This window comes from Ranitomeya variabilis, chromosome 1, assembly GCF_051348905.1.
Source record: "Ranitomeya variabilis isolate aRanVar5 chromosome 1, aRanVar5.hap1, whole genome shotgun sequence".
Lineage (NCBI taxonomy): Eukaryota > Metazoa > Chordata > Amphibia > Anura > Dendrobatidae > Ranitomeya > Ranitomeya variabilis.
In genome coordinates this window covers 545289151-545309763 of record NC_135232.1, presented here as the reverse complement: position 1 = coordinate 545309763, position 20613 = coordinate 545289151, and the positions used below count along the sequence as shown (strand labels likewise).

The 20613-nt window shown below is 48.8% G+C and overlaps 1 protein-coding gene across 2 annotated transcripts in view; it reads right to left on the bottom strand.

Moving 5' to 3' along the window:
- NPR1 (natriuretic peptide receptor 1) overlaps positions 1–20613 on the bottom strand; it is a 381588-nt gene that overhangs the window by 184165 nt on the left and 176810 nt on the right. For both annotated transcript variants that reach the window (XM_077255010.1, XM_077255016.1), the window contains exons 2-4: positions 8321–8520; positions 7604–7714; positions 6968–7103 (exon numbers count right to left, since the gene is read on the bottom strand). In XM_077255010.1, the coding sequence (XP_077111125.1) occupies positions 6968–7103; positions 7604–7714; positions 8321–8520 (447 nt within the window). The remainder of the gene's footprint in view (positions 1–6967; positions 7104–7603; positions 7715–8320; positions 8521–20613) is intronic.

Below are 20613 nucleotides of genomic sequence, written 5' to 3'. Positions count from 1 at the left end.
GGCTCAGCGTTTTGCCAACCGCCGCCGCGGTGTGGGTCCCCGACTTCGTGTTGGGGATTTGGTATGGCTGTCTTCTCGATTTGTTCCTATGAAGGTCTCCTCTCCCAAATTTAAGCCTCGATTCATTGGTCCTTACAAGATATTGGAGATCCTTAATCCTGTATCCTTTCGCCTGGATCTTCCGGTGTCGTTTGCCATTCACAACGTATTTCATAGGTCCTTGTTGCGGCGGTACGTTGTGCCTGTGGTTCCTTCTGCTGAGCCTCCTGCTCCGGTGTTGGTTGAGGGCGAGTTGGAGTACGTGGTGGAGAAGATCTTAGATTCTCGTCTCTCCAGGCGGAGGCTTCAGTACCTGGTCAAGTGGAAGGGCTATGGTCAGGAGGATAATTCCTGGGTGGTCGCCTCTGATGTGCATGCGGCCGATTTAGTTCGTGCCTTTCACGCCGCTCATCCTGATCGCCCTGGTGGTCTTGTTGAGGGTTCGGTGACCCCTCACTAAGGGGGGGGGTACTGTTGTGAATTTACCTTTTGGCTCCCTCTGGTGGCTACTAGTGATTTGACTCTGGGTATGTCATTCATCCCTTGTATGCTCACCTGGGTCGTTAGGTCAGGGGTGTTGCTATATAAGCTCCCTGGACCTTCAGTTCAATGCCTGGCAACGTTGATATCAGAGCTAATCTGTAGTGCTCTTGTCTACTGATCCTGGTTCCTGCGTGATTAAGCTAAGTCTGCTCTCTTGCTTTTTGCTATTTGTTTTTGTTTGCATTTTTGTCCAGCTTGTACATAATCTGTATCCTATCCTTGCTGGAAGCTCTAGGGAGGCTGGAGTTCTCCCCCCGAGCCGTTAGACGGTTCGGGGGTTCTTGAATCTCCAGTGTGGTTTTGTGATAGGGTTTTTGCTGACCATATAAGTTATCTTACTACATTCTGCTATTAGTAAGTGGGCCTCTCTTTGCTAAACCTAGTTCATCTCTGTGTTTGTCATTTCCTCTTACCTCACTGTTATTATTTGTGGGGGGCTTGTATCCAACTTTTGGGGTCTTTTCTCTGGAGGCAAGAGAGGTCTTTGTTTTCCTCTTCTAGGGGTAGTTAGCTCTCCGGCTGGCGCGAGACATCTAGCGACCAACGTAGGCATGTTCCCCGGCTACTTCTAGTGTTGGCGTTAGGAGTAGATATATGGTCAACCCAGTTACCACTGCCCTATGAGCTGGATTTTTGTACTTCGCAGACTTGCTGATATCTCTGAGACCCTCGCCATTGGGGTCATAACAGCTGTCTAAAAATATTCACCTAGTCCAGGCGCGGTCCCTGCAGGTCCCTGTCTTCACCGGCGCCGGCAGCAGCAGCTTCAGCTTCTTCCTGTACTCAGCGGTCACATGGTCCCGCTCATTACAGTAAATGAATATTCGGCTCCACCTCCCATAGGGGTGGAGCCGAATATTCATTACTGTAATCAGCGGTACCATGTGACCATTGAGTACAGGATGAAGCGCTGCGGCGTCGGGGAAGCAGGATCTACACAGCGGCAGGACCAGGTGAGTATAAGGGGAGGGGAGCGCAGCGCTGCGCGATAGTCATCTGCTCCTCGTTCCGGGCGCCGATCTGTCTCCATTACTGACGCTGAGGTCAGAGGGCGCGGTGACGTGGTCAGTGCGCGCCCTCTACTGAACGTCAGTGCTGGAGACAGATCGGCGCCCGGAACGAGGAGCAGGTGACTATTGAAAGTGCCCGGGGCCTGAGCGACAGAGAGGTGAGTATGTGATTTATTTTTTTTATTGCAGCAAATGGGGCAAGTGTCTGTATGGAGCATCTATGGGGCCATAACGTTCCTGCAGCACTATATGGGGCCATAACGTTCCTGCAGCACTATATGTGGCCATAACATTCCTGCAGCACTATATGGGGCCGTAACATTCCTGGAGCACTATATGGGGCCATAGCATTCCTGCAGCACTATATGGGGGCCATAACGTTCCTGGAGCACTATATGGGGCCATAACATTCCTGCAGCACTATATGGGGCCATAACGTTCCTGGAGCACTATATGGGGCCATAACATTCCTGCAGCACTATATGGGGCCATAACATTCCTGCAGCACTATATGGGGCCATAACGTTCCTGCAGCACTATATGGGGCCATAACTCTCCTGGAGCACTATATGGGGCAATAACATTCCTGCAGCACTATATGGGGGCCATAACATTCCTGCAGCACTATATGGGGGCCATAACGTTCCTGCAGCACTATATGGGGCCATAACATTCCTGCAGCACTATATGGGGCCATAACATTTCTGCAGCACTATATGGGGGCCATAACGTTCCTGCAGCACTATATGGGGCCATAACATTCCTGCAGCACTATATGGGGCCATAACATTCCTGCAGCACTATATGGGGCCATAACATTCCTGCAGCACTATATGGGGGCCATAACATTCCTGCAGCACTATATGGGGGCCATAACGTTCCTGCAGCACTATATAGGGGCATAATGTTTGTGCAGCACTATATGGGGGCCATAACATTCCTGCAGCACTATATGGGGGCCATAACGTTCCTGCAGCACTATATGGGGCCATAACGTTCCTGCAGCACTATATGGGGCCATAACGTTCCTGCAGCACTATATGGGGCCATAACATTCCTGCAGCACTATATGGGGCCATAACATTCCTGGAGCACTATATGGGGCCATAACATTCCTGCAGCACTATATGGGGGCCATAACGTTCCTGGAGCACTATATGGGGCCATAACATTCCTGCAGCACTATATGGGGCCATAACATTCTTGCAGCACTATATGGGGCCATAACATTCCTGCAGCACTATATGGGGCCATAACATTCCTGCAGCACTATATGGGGGCCATAACATTCCTGCAGCACTATATGGGGCCATAACGTTCCTGCAGCACTATATGGGGCCATAACGCTCCTGGAGCACTATATGGGGCAAGAACATTCCTGCAGCACTATATGGGGGCCATAACATTCCTGCAGCACTATATGGGGGCCATAACGTTCCTGCAGCACTATATGGGGCCATAACATTCCTGCAGCACTATATGGGGCCATAACATTTCTGCAGCACTATATGGGGGCCATAACGTTCCTGCAGCACTATATGGGGCCATAACATTCCTGCAGCACTATATGGGGCCATAACATTCCTGCAGCACTATATGGGGGCCATAACATTCCTGCAGCACTATATGGGGGCCATAATATTCCTGCAGCACTATATAGGGGCATAATGTTTGTGCAGCACTATATGGGGGCCATAACATTCCTGCAGCACTATATGGGGGCCATAACGTTCCTGCAGCACTATATGGGGCCATAACGTTCCTGCAGCACTATATGGGGCCATAACTTTCCTGCAGCACTATATGGGGCCATAACATTCCTGCAGCACTATATGGGGCCATAACATTCCTGCAGCACTATATGGGGGCCATAACGTTCCTGCAGCACTATATGGGGCCATAACATTCCTGCAGCACTATATGGGGCCATAACATTCCTGCAGCACTATATGGGGCCATAACGTTTCTGCAGCACTATATGGGGCCATAACGTTTCTGCAGCACTATATGGGGCCATAACGTTTCTGCAGCACTATATAGGGGCATAATGTTTGTGCAGCACTATATGGGGCAAGTGTCTGTATGGGGCCATAATTAATGTTTGTAGGGCACTACGGCATATGGGGCAAGTGTCTGTATGGAGCATCTTATAGGGCCATAACGTTTGTGCAGCACTATAAGGGGCAAATATCTTTATAGAGCATCTTATGGGGCCATAATCAGCATTTGTGCAGCATTATATTGGGCAAATGTGTCTATGGAGCATCTTATGGGGCCTTTATTAACCTTTATGCAGGATTATATGGGGCATATTTTAATATGGACCATCTTATGGGGCCATAATGAACAGTATGGAGCATTATATGGGGCTCCTGATTCAATATGGATATTCAAAGACACTTAACCTACTGATGTCTCAATTAATTTTACTTTTATTGGTATCTATTATTACTTTTGACATTTACCGGTAGCTGCTGCATTTTCCCCCCTAGGCTTATACTCGAGTCAATAAGTTTTCCCAGTTTTTTGTGGCAAAATTAGGGGGGTCGGCTTATACTCGGGTCGGCTTATACTCGAGTATATACGGTACATATTCTAGAATACCCGATGCGTTAGAATCAGGCCACCATCTAGTCTTTGACAAATGGCTTTCTTCTTGCCACTCTTCCATAAAGGCCAGATTTGTGCAGTGTATGACTGATTGTTGTCCTATGGACAGACTGTCGCACCTCAGCTGTAGATCTCTGCAGTTCATCAAGAGTGATCATGGGCCTCTTGGCTGCATCTCTGATCAGTCTTCTCCTTGTTTGAGATGAAAGTTTAGAGGGACGGCCGGGTCCTTGTAGATTTGCAGTGGTATGATACTCCTTCCATTTCAATATGATCGCTTGCACAGTGCTCCTTGAGATGTTTAAAGTTTTGGAAATCATTTTGTATCCAAATCCGGCTTTAAACTTCTCCACAACAGTATCATGGACCTGCCAGTTGTGTTCCTTGGTCTTCATGATGCTCTCTGTGCTTCAAACAGAACTCTGAGACTATCACAGAGCAGGTGCATTTATACGGAGACTTGATTACACACAGGTGGATTATATTTATCATCATTAGGCATTTAGGACAACATTGGATCATTCAGAGATCCACAATGAACTTCTGGAGTGAGTTTGCTGCACTGAAAGTAAAGGGGCCTAATAATATTGCACGCCCCACTTTTAAGTTTTTGAATTTCCTAAAAAATTTAAAATAACCAATACATTTCGTTCAACTTCACAATTGTGTTCCACTTGTTGTTGATTCTTCACCAAAAATTTACATTTGGTATCTTTATGTTTGAAACATGATATGTGGGAAAAGGTTGAAACGTTCCAGGGAGTCGAATACTTTCGCAAGGCACGTATATACGGTATATATATATATTTATATATATACTAGCCAACAAAAGCCTCCTAATAAATACCTTAAATGCACACTTGCAGACTCCCAGGGATGTGCCCAGCCCCAACGTGAGTTTTGGAGTCTGCCTTCGTCAAGGGGCTGGGTGCATCCCCCTGAAGAAGGCAGACGCCGAAACGGGTGTCGGGACTGGGCGCATCCCTGGGACTCTGCAAGTGTGCATTTAAGGTATTTATTGGGAGGCTTCTGTTGGCTACCTGTATACAATATATATATATATATATATAAATATATATATATATATATATATATATATATATATATATATATATATATATATATATATATATATAATATATATATGTATGTTTTCTACTATGTGTCACTGGATCTTTCAGCGATTATCCCGGCCTACCTTTTTGTACTTATAAGCACATGCACTTTATTACCATTAATATACATCAGAATCCACACTCGTCATTTTTTTACATCTGGAGCAGCAGAGACATACAGAGCATTGTCTTTATTTGTATTATTGTTTGTTCTCTGCCCCTTTGGTATAATTTGCAGCAATATTTTGTCCCTTGTGTTGTGCCCCCATAAAATTCTGGTATTGTTCCCTACCTTATTATTTTGTATAATTTTCAATAAAATTCTGTTTTTATATCTAATTATTGGATGTATTTTGTTTTTTTTTTCTTCGTTTTTGACTTACGATACACAGGTAGAGAGGGAGAGGACAATGCTCCTGTGGGATTACATTGTGGCACCACAGACATCAACGCGCAGGAGCCCAAGACAAGTCAAAGTTGCTAGGACTAAAAAAAAATTAGGAAAAAAGTTAATGAGGAACTAATCACAGAGTTGGGGAAATGATCTGGGAAGTGAAAAGACAGATATGAAGTGAGTCATGTTGTAGGATAGGTTATTTTTCAATGGTATAGGACGATGATCATCAGGTTGCCTCCTATCTCTTGTGAGAACAAAGGATTGGGCATGTAAAGATTCAAAATGCCCAATCCTTCCTTCCCTGATATTTTCCACTGGAGATGAGGAGCTGTACAGCAGACAGCTGACAGAGGAAGGAAAGGAAAAGTCGGAGGTCCTACTATGAAGGAATGTTCTAAGTCCCCGTGTAGGAAGTAGATCAGATGCAGCAGTTGGGAGCTGTGCTTGGAGGAGTCCTCTTGGCCCATGTTACATGGAGAGGGTGTGAAGGCCGAGCCACAGCTGCTTCCTGTACGTTCAGGAACCATTCACTACGTCATACTGTTTTATGGGACTGTCTACTTAATGGGACACTAAATTTGCTCAGCAGTGAAATCCTTATCCAGCTATTGATTTCCTTCTTTTAAAAGCCGCATTGCAAGCATGAATGGATGCAAGCAAACACCTTAGTGCTGGAGACTGAGCTGCTCACACTTTAATCAGCTTCATCCCAGTATTGTATGGCTTGACATTATTTCTTGAGACTCAAGGTGTGCAACAACCAATCATGCTGAAAGTGCCACTGACTCCAAATCTGGAGTAATTACAAAAGGACTGAGAAGCAAAGAGTTAAATGCATGCAAATCTCATCATGAAGTATGGCTGATGTGGCTTAATAATCATTGTCTGCAGGTAACCATGATCGGATCAATGGTCTTTCTACATTAATTGAGCAGGAGATAATTGACCATTTTTGGACCCTCTCAGCTGACACCACTCTCATTCATCTTCAATGTGAAAGTTTGGCAGATCATGTTATTAGCACCTCCAGTTCCTCATGATCCAGTTCTCACACTGTCCTCCACAGAGTAGGATATCCTCCACACAGCATCCTGCACCATTTACAGCTGCTATACAGCGGGGCTTGGTGTGGCTGAGAAAGTGATGAATGTTTGCCTGTCTTGTGTGTTTGGGAAAGTTGGTAAGTATGCCAGAAAGTAGGACTTGAGAAGATTGAGCCACGTGGTTGGGACACCTTGGTGACATGGACTTACCATAGTAGGTTCTATTCCACATATGTTTGGTGATGGCAGAGGCGTTCTTCATACTGTATCCCTTTGCGCGGGTATCATTTACCGCCTGAGCGTAAAGCATGACCGAATCGTAGAAGGCAGCTGCCACGGTGTTCATCTGTAAACAGCACACAGACATGTCATGAGCTCGCATTGGGGAACACGCACTTCTTCACACATTGTCCTTGCATGCTCACACTCCCAATCATTTCAGAGCACCTGCACGCGTCCAGTGTCACACACAATCCCCTCATACTTGCTCATTATAGCCCAGGCGCTCAGCACTAACGCTGCACCGTGTCCTAAATCTAATCTTTTTGTCTTTTACCCACGAGCCGGTAATGAAACATTTCCTGCTGACATACACAATTAATCGCCTATCAGACCCAAGTGGTAAATTGCCTATCGCTAATCTGTAAGCAGGAGAATGAAGACATCACCACTCCTGGATAATAAGTAGAGAAAATCAGTGCCAGCTAATTGCGGTATGGTCACATAAAGGCCGCTCTACCTTCCCCTTAGCCCCACTCACCAGAGTGCTCTCCATGCTCTACCTTCCCCTGAGCCCCACCCACCAGAGTTCTCTCCATGCTGTACCTTCCCCTAAGCCCCACTCACCAGAGTGCTCTCCATGGTGTAGTTGAATCTGTGAGCATAGATCCTCAGGTCGTGCAGGAAGTCCTGATACTCCGAGTTGTCAGGCTCTTTGATTGTGATAATCATGACGGCCTGACCGGGAGACACAACGGATCGGCCACCATTACACTCTAATAGAAGCTCTAATCCAGACCAATAGTGACCGATATCCGATCGATGAACATTCCCCTCGTTGGTCGGTAACTCTACTGACTCTCCTTCATGCTTATCTGTAGTCACGATCCAGGATTGGCAGTGCAAACACTCCATGTTATTTATTAGCTCCCTCAACAAATATATACAGTAGCGTGTCAATATGTACCATGTGTCAGCTCCTTCCTATCTCATTTATTGGCCACTCAGACTACAGGTTGGTGTGATTAACCTTGGCATTAACCCCTTTTCTGACTTTATGGACCCCCGCCCCCACTACTTAACACCTTCCTTGCAGACTGACAGAGTTGCTGACCTCTTCCTGTCAGCTGTCATTTCAGACAGCACCCTTTGCAGTAGGGGACGTCATTTCTCTGCTGTGTGGTCCATGGGGACATATTCCATATAGTAGCTCCTTCTTAATACCTGGCCACATTGTAACACTCATAGCTGAATTTTTCTCAACCCTGGTAAATGGATTCATTCCTGCTGTAACTTAACTTAATGAGATCACAGTTATAGTACGTGGGAGAGAAACGACTGTACCTGAAATGCTTTCTGGGCTTTATCGTCATCTGTGTCTCCTCTGTACCATGGCCTCTTCAGGTCTGGGTATTTGGTGCCCTGGAGGCTGGCACCAAAAATATCAACATAGAAGAAGACATAATCACCGAAGCACAAGCCCTGGTCATAAACCTGAATCATCAGCTGGCGAAACGTATCTGGAGAGCAGCAAATGTAGACGACTGAGGAGGAAAAAAAGAAACTGCAGCTCAATTAATATCCCCAAACCAGAAATACTCACCTAACCGATAGTACATGAGTGATTCAATGAGCTGCATATACTGTGCATATAGAGGGCGGAATTATACACCGTGTTCCAAATTATTATGCAAATTGGATTTAAGTGTCATAAAGTGTCACAGATCCCTACTCCGTGGTGTGACTTGGGTTGTGCCTGCAAGGGTTAATCTATCTCTCCACTGTCAGTCCAGCATTCAACCTCTGTCCTATGCGGTAATGGGAGCATAAATCACACACTGACCCAGGCCACACACCCGCTCATACACGCTGCCACCACTCATCGAACACACGGGCGATGAGTCCTGGAAATATTAATAATGTCTACCACTCATAAGGCACACACACTAGGCTATAGATTCTTTTAGAACATTCAAGGTTCAACTTGTTAAAGTTTTATACTATAATACAAAAAGGTTGTGCTTACAGTAAGAAAAGGTATAAAAATATGATAATAATAAGACATACAACTTATGCAAAACAGTATAAATATAAACAGGAGAAACTTACAGAAATCATCTAACTGGTAGCTTGCTTTCTGCTCCTTGAGGGGGGGGTGAATGGAGTTGGTGGAACACATCAGTGTCTCAGGCTGCCCTCACATGTGAATAAGTTTCTCTGTATACAGCCCTAATTTACAGCTTTGGTCTGGAGGTCAGGTTTCTAGACCAGCCCCTCAGGTTAATATCATAATTGCTTGTTTTTTCATTGGACCACGACCACGCCCCCAATTATTATATTATTTTCTGAGATCCTTTGTGTAAAAGTTCTCACAGAGATACTATCGGGCCGTAATTAACATCTCTCTTCCAAGACCTAGGAGGTGTCAAATGTTACCTTTCTTCTTGGCTTCCAGCAGGACCCCCTGGTGACATTGGAGACAGAAGTCTACTTATCCCAGGAAAATACACATTAACACCTGGGTGCGACCTGTAGCTTTTCAAGACAGATGTTACATTATTGCCAGTGACACAATAAATCCATACATAGTCCACTGCACATATATATATACATATATACACATATTTCACTACACCTCCCTCCTTATGAATGTGTGTGGGGGTTGACTTACAGGTAAGCTCCCGAGCACGGATCTGGTTCCTCCCCACCTTGGCAAGATAGGCCATCAGCATTGCCATGATTGACTCCCTTCTTATGCTGAATTGTGAAATCGTATTGCTGTAATATCAGACTCCATCTAAGCAATTTCCCGTTGTCCCCAACTACTCTGTTGAGCCAACTCAATGGGTTATGATCTGTGATCACGTTGAAGTAGCGCCCATAGAGGTATGGTTGCAGCTTCTGCAGAGCCCACACAATTGCCATTCTTTTGCAGTGGTGGCATAAGTCACTTCTCTGGGCAGGAGTTTCCTGCTTAGGTACAGAATTGAGTGCTCCTCCCCTTGTTAGTTCACCTGGCTGAGAACCACACCTAGCCCATAGGTGCTGGCATCTGTCTGTACTACAAACCGGCGAGTGAAATCTGGGGCCTGCAGGACGGGTGAACTAACCAATGCTGACTTTAGGGCAGAAAATTATTCCTCACATTGAGGACTCCGGGAGACAATTTTGGGAAGTTTCTTCCTGGTCAGATCAGTTAACAGTTTGGCCAGAACACTGTAGTTTGGTACAAACCTTGTAGTAGCCAGCCATACCCAGGAAGGACAGTACCTGCTTCTTGGTACGTGGGGTGGCCCAGGCTGTAATGGCTTCTACCTTCCCTGGCTCAGGTTTTAGCAGTTCCCCCCCCCCCCACTGTCCTAGGTATTGTACTTTCCGCATGGCTACCTGACACTTCCCTGGCTTAACAGTAAGACCTGCAGTTTTAAGCCTTTGCAACACCTGCGAAAGATGTATGAGGTGTTCCTCCAAGAATCACTAAAAATGGCTATATCATCAAGATAAGCAATGGCAAAATCATCACATCCTTCCAATAAGTGATTGACCAACCTCTGGAAGGTGGCAGGGGCATTCTTCATACCAAATGGCATCATCAGAAACTCAAACAGCCCAAATGGCGTTATAAAGGCAGACCTCTCCTGAGCTTCTCTGGTCAGGGGTATCTGCCTGTATCCCCTACTTAGGTCCATGATGGCGAGGTACGATGCTTTAGCTAGCTGCTCTAACGGCTCGTCTATCCTCGGCATGGGGTAGACCTCACATGTAGTCAAAACATTTAATTTCCTGTAGTCTACACAGAACCGGGTAGTACGGTCCTTTTTTGGGACAAGAACCACAGTGAGGCCCAGGCACTCTGGGATTTTTGTATCACCTTGAGGTTCAGCATCTCCTCTACCTGTTTCCTCATGTGTGTCTTCACCTCTGCTGACACACAATATGCAGACTGCCGTACTGGGGGATTAGTACCAGTGGCCACATGGTGAGCGGCGTCCTCCCAGGCTGCCCTGTGAAGATTTTGGTGAACTCGCTGAGCGCCCCCATCAGCTCAGACCTCTGACTGAGATAGCTCAGGGGAAACTGCTGACTCCAGGGACTCCATGAACTGAGTCCCAGCCCCCACATCCAGTAACAGATCAGCCTCTCCCTCTTCAGGCAAGCTACAGACAGGTAAGAAACAGGTCTCCCTGTCATGATGAGCCTTCATCATATTTACATGAAACCTTTCTGTCGCTTTGCATGCTCATCTATTGTCACCACATAATTAAAATAATTTAGCCGCTTTTGTACAGTGTATGGTCCCTCCAATGTGGCCTGTAATTTATTCTGTAACACAGGGACCAACACCCAAACCTTATGTCCCTCCTCGTAGGCCCTCAGTCTGGCATTAAGGTCGTACCAGACCTTCTGGTTTATTTGGGCCTGTGTCACGTTCTCAAGGGCCAGGTTGCTCAGTTTTTTCATTCTCTCTCTGAGCCGCAGTAGATATTCAATCACTGAGACTCCAGTAGTTCTGGGGTCGCCCTCCCAACAGTCCTTATTCAAATCAAGTGGCCCCCTGACCCTCCTCCCATAAACCAGTTCAAAGGGGGAGAATCCTGTAGACGCCTGGGGTACCTCTCTGTATGGGAACAACAGATGGGGGAGGTACCGCTCCCAGTCTCTCCCTCCAGTCTCAACCAGCATTTTGAGCATTTGCTTTAATGTTCCGTTAAAACGCTCGCAGAGTCCGTTGGTTTGGGGATGATAGGCGCTGGCTACAAAATGCTGTACTTGTATTTTTTCGCAAAGGCTTTTCATCAGATTGGACATGAACTGGGTTCCCTGATCGGTTAATATTTCCCTGGGGAAACCCACACGAGAGACACAGTCAGTAAAGCATCCGCCACTTTGTCTGCTCGGATGAAGGACAGTGCCACAGCTTCCGGGTATCATGTAGCATAGTCCACCACTGTGAGGATGTACTTTTTGCCAGAGCTGCTAGAGAATGCAAGTGGCCCTATGATATCCACAGCAACTCTCTGGAAAGGCTCATCGATCACAGGCAGTGTTATCAATGGAGCTTTCTGTATATTCCCAGACTTTCCAACTCTCTGACAAACTACACATGATCGACAGTTATTGGCAATATCTGTCCCCATCTTGGGCCAATAGAAGTTATGTGTCAGGCGAGCTTTAGTCTTTTGTATTCCAAGGTGTCCGGCCAAAAGAATTTCATGGGCAATTCTCAGTAATTGTTCCCTAAATGGATAAGGAACAACCAGCCGCTTTTCATAGTCCCAAGATTCTGAAGTATCCGTGGGGAGAGTCTCTTTATACAGTCTGCCCTGGTCCCAGTATATTCTCTCTTTGTCAGAAGCAGCAGGGGGTTGGTCTCCAAGATATTTGAGCTCTTCCAGACTAGTGATGTGTCGTTCGTGAACGAGCCGACGCAAAGAGCCGGCTCCCTGCTGTGAACGAAAGGAGTCGGCTCTGCAGCGTGAGTGAGCCGAGTCTTTTTTTTTTTTCTTTCCTTCCTTGTCTGGCGCCTGCAGCCTATCAGATTCAGCCAGTGAAGTGTGACTGTGACTCATATGGGAGGAGCAGACAGCAGAGAGGAAGATGTGTAGTCTGGGAGTGTAAATAAATGCCTGTGAGTCCAGTGATCACACATTGATCACCTATAGTAAAGGCCCCGTCTCACATAGCGATTGATGACCTGGCCGTGATCGTTGGTAAGTCGTTGTGTGGTCGCTGGGGAGCTGTCACACAGACAGCTCTCTCCAGCGACCAACGATCAGGGGAACGACTTTGGCATCGTTGAAACTGTCTTCAACGATGCCGAAGTCCCCCTGCAGCACCCGGGTAACCAGGGTAAACATCGGGTTACTAAGCGCAGGGCCGCGCTTAGTAACCCGATGTTTACCCTGGTTACCAGCGTAAATGTAAAAAATAACAAACAGTACATACTCGCCTTCTGATGTCCGTCAGGTCCCTTGCCGTCTGCTTCCTGCTCTGAGTGCCGCAAAGTGAAAGTGAAAGTACAGCACAGCGGTGACGTCACTGCTGCGCTCTGCTCTCACTGTACGGCACTCAGAGCAGGAAGCAGACGGCAAGGGACCTGACGGACATCAGAAGGCGAGTATGTACTGTTTGTTATTTTTTACATTTACGCTGGTAACCAGGGTAAACATCGGGTTACTAAGCGCGGCCCTGCGCTTAGTAACCCGATGTTTACCCTGGTTACCAGTGAAGACATCGCTGGATCGGTGTCACACACACCGATTCAGCGATGTCAGCGGGACCTCAACGACCAAAAAAAGGTCCAGGCCATTCCGACACGACCAGCGATCTCACAGCAGGGGCCTGATTGCTGGTACGTGTCACACATAGCGAGATCGCTACTGAGGTCGCCGTTGCGTCACAAAACTTGTGACTCAGCAGCGATCTCGCTAGCGATCTCGCTATGTGAGACGGGGCCTTAAGGCCAGGCCATCAATGTTAGTCATGGACAATCTCTTTAAACTGTTTCTATGTGTAATACTACCTCAATTATATTTACTGTAACTTAACTGTTAATACAGTTGGTATGTAACTAGGGTTGCAGTGCCATATTCTGTTTGACTTGCTGGGATTTGTAGTGCTGTGCACCACCAGCAGAAGTTGATACCATGGTATAGTAGCATTTATACATTTCTGTTCCACGTTGTGTTGAAATAAACTGAATTTACTATTCCGTATGCTTTGCACAGTGTGTGTGTGTGTGTGTGTACAGTGTATGTGTATACATTGTGTATGTCTACAGTGTATGTGTGTGTACAGTGTGTGTGTACAGTGTGTGTGTACAGTGTATATAGTGTGTGTGTGTACAGTGTATGTGTATACATTGTGTATGTATACAGTGTATGTGTGTACAGTGTGTGTGTGTACAGTGTGTGTGTACAGTGTATATAGTGTGTGTGTGTGTGTACAGTGTATGTGTATACATTGTGTATGTATACAGTGTATGTGTGTGTGTGTGTACAGTGTGTGTGTGTACAGTGTATATAGTGTGTGTGTGTTTGTACAGTGTATGTGTATACATTGTGTATGTGTACAGTGTGTGTATACAGTGTGTGTATACAGTGTGCGTGCAAGGCTACTTTCACACTACCGTTGTTTGGTGCACGTCGCAATGCGTTGTTTTGGCGAAAAAACGCATCCTGCAGAATTGTCTGCAGGATGCGCTTTTTCTCCATAGACTTTCATTAGTGACGCATTGCGTATGGCCACACGTCGCATCCGTCGTGTTTTGGTGGACCGTCGGCACAAAAAAAAATGTTCCATGTAACTTTTTTTGTGCGTCGCGTCCGCCATTTTCGACCGCGCCCCCTCCTCCCCAGACATTACAATGGGGCAGCGGATGCGTTGAAAAACTGCATCCGCTGCCCCCGTTGTTAATTTCTTTCACAACGTGCGTCGGTACATCGGGCCGACGCATAGTGACGGCCCCGTACAAATGCTAGTGTGAAAGCAGCCTTAGCACAGTGCTTGCAGCATGCCTTTATTTTTATGAATTACAATCTTATACAGCACCAACATATAGCACAGCACTTACTAATTCAGAAAGGACATGTACAAAAAACGGCACATATTACAAAGTAATACAGGTTAGGCTGGGTTCACATTACGTTAGTGGCGTCCGTTAGACGGACTACGTTACACAGCGGCATAAACGCGGTGTAACGTAGTCCGTTACGGCCGCCATTGACTCCAATGTTGGACGCATCACTAGCGCACACCCACAATGGGCGTGCGCTAGGGATGTGCCGTCATTGAGTGACGGACCCTGAGACGCGGGCTGCAGCGTTTCCGGGTCTGTCACTGCCTGCGCAGATAGAGCTAGAAGATGCTCTATCTGCGCTAGCGCGATGTAAACGTCGGCACTTGCGTTAACAGCAGCCCGTTAGTGTATGTGCTGAGCGGGCTGCTGCTAACGCAGTGCAGCGCCCCAGAGTCCTGGTCGTTGCAGTAACGTTCTCTCTGCCGCTAAGGGGAGTGATGTTGCATCTGATTGCACTAAGGGAGTTCACCTGACCAGGTATCACACACTACATTTCACACTCCGGCCAACAGGGGGGGTGGTTCTATCTAGTAGGCCACTCCTCACACTCTGGTAAAACTGGGGGTTGGACAACAAGACAGGGAGAAGTAACTGGGAAGAGCTAGAGAGAGGACCTGTCAGGGATGGGATCCTGGCAGACTCCTAAGAGAACAACGCAACAAGTGAGCAACGGGAATACAGCAAGGAGGCAATAGGACCGGAAGGAGTCGTGCTGAAAGATCGAGGCAACATTCTTCTGAGGCGCAAACAGTCGGTGGCCGGAACGCCGAGAAAGTAAGAGACTTTAAGCATTACTTCAAACCACGGCAGGACAGCCAATTATAGGTTGGCTGTCTCACTTAAACACCTAAGCAGACAACGGAGGCAGCTGTGGGAGAGGGGCGACTCTAGAGTCCCGGAAGAACTCCAGGCCTACCCCGTCATACGGGTGCGTCCTAGCCATATCATCTGGGGGACGGAGAGAGAACGAACATCAGAGGCAGACAGAATCAGTTGTGAGGACTATCCCGGGGTGCTCAGCAGGGAAGGACTACAACACATAGGCGCTAGCAGGTAGACGCTGATTCTCACCTGTCAAGGGGAACTCCTAATGTGCCTTTGGACCGGCCGGTCTCAGACAGCCCGGTTAACAGTGCTCTGGATTGGCTAACTCGAAGCCTTCAGTAAAGAGGTAAAGAGACTGCAACCTGGTGTCCTCGTTATTTACTGCGACCTGCACCGCCCACCACAGCATCGCCACCATCCACACCTTTCATTGGGCGCCCCTCAGCAGGGTCACGGACCGGGTCTAGCCACCGTGACAACCCCAGGACAGAGACTCAGAGGCCCGGTACCGGGTACCCCTTGGCCCTGCGGCAGTGGGGGCGCTACAACTTGGCATCACGAACAGGATCTACTTAAGCCTGAAGAATCAGGTCATGTGTGCCTTGGAACTGTGATTTATTGTGCTTGGACTGTGACTTATTGCAAAGACTGTGCATTGTTATTGCGCCAAAAGTTCCCGCCACAATTCGCCATCGCCGCGCACGGAGGGAGGAGCCTTAGCTTCGTGGGCGGAACCGGTCAAAAAGAAGCGCGGAACGAGAAAGCGCAGTAAAGTGCCAACCCCGGAAGAGGAACTCCGACCTCCAGCAGGTTAGTGGGAGGAAGGGACAGCCATGTCTGAGTCAGGGGAAGCGGAGGCGGCGGTCGCAGCCGTGAACGCAGAGGCAGCTCCGGTCCCCGTAGCGGACGTAGCCGCGGCCCTAATACCACCACCGGTGGCCGCGGAGCCCGCTGCCCCCATCACCCAGTCGGACACTGCCGCTACCACAAAGGCCATAATGCCCTTCTCTATGCCTTACCTGCCTGGAGCGGCCTGGCTCCCGCGATAATCTGGGGAGTCGCACACATTAACTGATTTTAAAGAAGGAATCTGCAGCCTGCTCGAGTTCTATCCCCTGACGGAGCCTCAGAAGGTTCATATGATAATCGGCCAACTCTTCGGGGCGGCTCTGAGAGAAGTGAAGTCCTGGCCCGCCGCGGATAAGGGAACTGCACAGCAGGTTTTTGCAAAGCTTAAAGCCACCTTCGATACCCGCACTGCTACAGAAATTAAACTGACTTTCTATGGATGCAAACAGAGACCGCAGGATAGCTTACGGGACTATGCCCTTAATCTCCAGGAGGCGCTGCGGGCCATTAAGCAGAGTGACCCCGACAGCATGCAGGATGAGAATAAACTCCTGAAGGAGCGGTTCATTGAGGGGCTCCTGTGCAGTCACCAACTGGGCCAATTACACTTCCTGGCTATGCAAAATCCAGACTTGACTTTTGCGCAATTCAAGGATAAAGCTATCCAGGCCTTGCAGGAGCGACAGCCCAGCCGTGCAGCGCCTCCCAGGCGTCCCGCTCTCACATACCACCAGGAGGTGGCGTCGGATGCCCCAGTCGCCGCCGAGGCCGATGCCCAGAGCCTAGAGGATGACTCCCCTGCAGGACTCCGCCTCCAGATGCAGGAGCTGACCAAGAGCGTTGCTGCCCTGGCCCGGACGGTGCAGTCCCTACAGGAGGCCCCCAAGGAGAAGATCCAGCTGGCCTCCAGACCAGAGGATGTCCCTTGGATGTGACAGAGGAGGACTCCGCCAACCAGAGGCCGGGACAACGATCGCTTCCATCGGGACGGACAACCCATCTGCCGCCGCTGTCATCAGGTGGGCCACCTTGCAAGGTACTGTCCTTTAAACGAGCAACCCCTGGGGCAAAGGGCCAACCCCCAGGAGTAGAACGGTCAGGCCCGCAGCATTGGAGAGCCAAATACATTGGAGGGCGACCAGTTCTTCCTGTACTGGTTGACGGTATCCCCATGAACGCTTTGCTGGACACCAGTTCTCAGGTGACGACTATGCCTTACGTGCTTTATAAACGGTATTGGGAGGACACTGATATTACTCGTGGCCCCGATGACGATTTCACCATAATAGCCAGTAATGGTCAGCCGTTGCCACAAGTGGGGTATAAAGAGGTCACCATCAAGGTGGGGCGGGTGGAATTGAAAGCCCAAGGGATTGTGATTGTTGATATTGATCGCCGAGAATGTAATCCCATGATGACCATCGGTACTAATGTTATAGAAAATTGTCTTGCAGAAGTTATTGTTTTGTTGCAACAGGTAGCAGAAACCGCTGGCCACAGTGAACAACGCGCCCTGCAAAAAGAAATCAGAGCTCTGATGCAGAGACAGCAGGTAGAGCTGACTGGTGGTGAGATTGGTCGTGTCACTGTGAGTGATTCAAACCCCATCGCGATACCCCCCAGGAGTGAGATGTTAATACGGTGTCGGGCAGCCATAGGCCTCAGGGGTAAGGACTACCAGGCCTTGGTAGAACCCGTATATTCAGACAATAGGCCTACTATCCTGACAGCCCGGGGGGTGGTCGACGTCCGCCAGGTGAGGGTGCCCGTACGTGTCCTCAATTGTGGGGAGGAAGAGGTTCACCTCACCAAGTATGCCACGCTCGCCAAACTGTTCGCTGTCAATAATAGTGTGATACAGACACCTGAACCCGTGGTCCCGTCAAACGTGGCGGAGGACAACGGTTCTGCAGGGCACTCGAAAGATTGGTGTCGGGAATTGCATGAAGGCACTGACTCTACCCCATCCCATCAGAAACAGGGGGCCTACAGGGTGGTTCACGAGTACGAGCAGGTATTCAGCAAACACCCCTTAGATTTTGGACAGGTGAAAGGGATCCAACATCACATCCCCACGGGAGATCACCGACCCATAAAAGAGAGATATTGCCCTGTACCCCCAGCTCATTACCAGTGTGCCAAGGAAATGTTGCGGGAAATGAAGGAGGCCGGGGTGGTGAGAGACAGTTGTAGCCCCTGGGCAGCTCTATTAGTCCTTGTTAAAAAGAAGGATGGTACAATGAGGATGTGTGTTGATTACAGGCAGTTGAATCCGTTGAATCGCATTACACATAAGGATGCATACCCACTGCCCAGGATAGAGGAGTCTCTGGGTGCCTTAAAATCTGCTAACTACTTCTCTACCTTAGATCTCACCAGTGGGTACTGGCAGGTTCCTGTGGCGGAGGCGGACAAAGAGAAGACGGCCTTCACGACACCGATGGGTCTCTGCGAATTTAACTACATGCCCTTCGGATTGTGCAATGCCCCGGGGACATTCCAGAGGATGATGGAGTGCTGCCTGGGGCACAAGAACTTTGAAACCGTACTGCTGTATTTGGGTGATGTCATTGTCTTCTCTAAGACCTACGAAGACCATCTGAAGCACCTGGCTGAGGTGTTTGAAGCCCTGTCCAACTTTGGCTTTAAGGTGAAACCGTCCAAATGTCATCTGCTGAAACCAAAAGTGCAGTACCTGGGCCATGTGGTGAGCACCGAAGGAGTGGCCCCAGACCCTGACAAGGTCACGGTGATCCAGGACTGGCCAAAGCCCAGCAACCTCCACGAAGTCCGGCATTTCCTCGGGCTGGTAGGCTATTACCGGAGGTTCATTAAGGACTTCACCAAGAAGGCCACGCCCTTGCAAAACCTGTTGGAGGGCCAATCAAAGAAGACCAAGGGGAGGAACACCCCATTTGATTGGAACGAGGGGCTGGAGGGATCCTTCACTTGCTTAAAGTCGGCACTGACGGGAGAAGAGGTACTGGCCTACCCCGAATACGACCAACCGTTTGTGCTGTACACGGATGCCAGCAAAGTAGGATTGGGAGCCGTGCTGTCCCAGGTCCAGAAAGGCAAGGAGAGGGTAATCGCTTACGCCAGCAGGAAAATTCGTCCCACGGAAAGGAACCCTGACAACTACAGTTCCTTTAAGCTGGAATTCCTTGCCATCGTCTGGGCAGTGACAGAGAGGTTCAAACACTACCTGGCCTCAGCGAAATTCACCGTCTTCACGGATAACAATCCGCTAACGCATCTGGATACCGCCAAACTCGGGGCCTTGGAACAGCGGTGGATGGCCCGGCTGTCCAACTACGACTTCACCATCAAGTACCGTGCAGGACGCAAGAATGCAAATGCCGATGCCTTGTCTCGAATGCCCAATTTGCCGGAAACGGGGGAAGACCCGGAGGCACTTGAAGAGGTGGAGCTGACTGCATTCCATCGCCCCAAAGCCACTCAGAACTCCCATCATGTGAAGAACAGGCACAAGAACCAACCGGATGCCACGCTGAATCCCCTGCCCCATCACGGATGGGCGGAAACCCAGGATGGTGACCCCGCGGTCCGTCGGGTGAAAGAGCTCTTGACGCAGGCAGGGTTGCATCCTGGCCCAGATGATCCACAGGAGACCCAACAGCTGTGGAAGGGGAGAAGCAAACTGTTTATCCATGATGGCAAGCTGTGCCGGAGAAGCATCGACCCACGTACTCACGAATTGGTATGGCAGATAGTAGTGCCAAGGCGAGATGCGCCCATGGTTCTGGGAGCCTACCACGATGGAGCCGGACACTTCGGATGGAAGAAGCTAGAGAGGCTACTCCGAGGCAGGTTCTATTGGATTGGCATGAAGAGAGCCATTGAGAAGTGGTGTCGAGAGTGCGGTCCATGTAGCCTACGCAGGAGGGACCGTGGCAGCCAACGGGCTCCCTTGCAGCCTATCATCACCAGGCGGCCGCTGGAACTGGTCGCGCTGGACCATGTGAAGCTGACACCTAGCCGGTCAGGCTATGTCTACGCTCTTACCATCGTGGATCACTACTCCAGATTTTTGGTGGTTGTGCCTGTCAAGGATCTAACGGCCAGGACGGCCGCCAAGGCTTTCCAGCAGTACTTTTGTAGGCCCCATGGCTACCCGGAGAAGGTACTGACCGATCAGGGACCAGCATTCGAAGCTGAAGTGTTCCAAGAGTTCTGCCAACTGTACGGGTGTAAGAAGATCAGAATCACACCGTACCATCCCCAAACCAATGGGATGTGCGAAAAGATGAACCAGGTGGTGATCGACTTACTAAAGACCTTGCCCATAGAGGAACGGAGCCTGTGGCCAACGAAGTTGCCTGACTTGGTGGACATATATAATCACATCCCAGTAAATTCCACC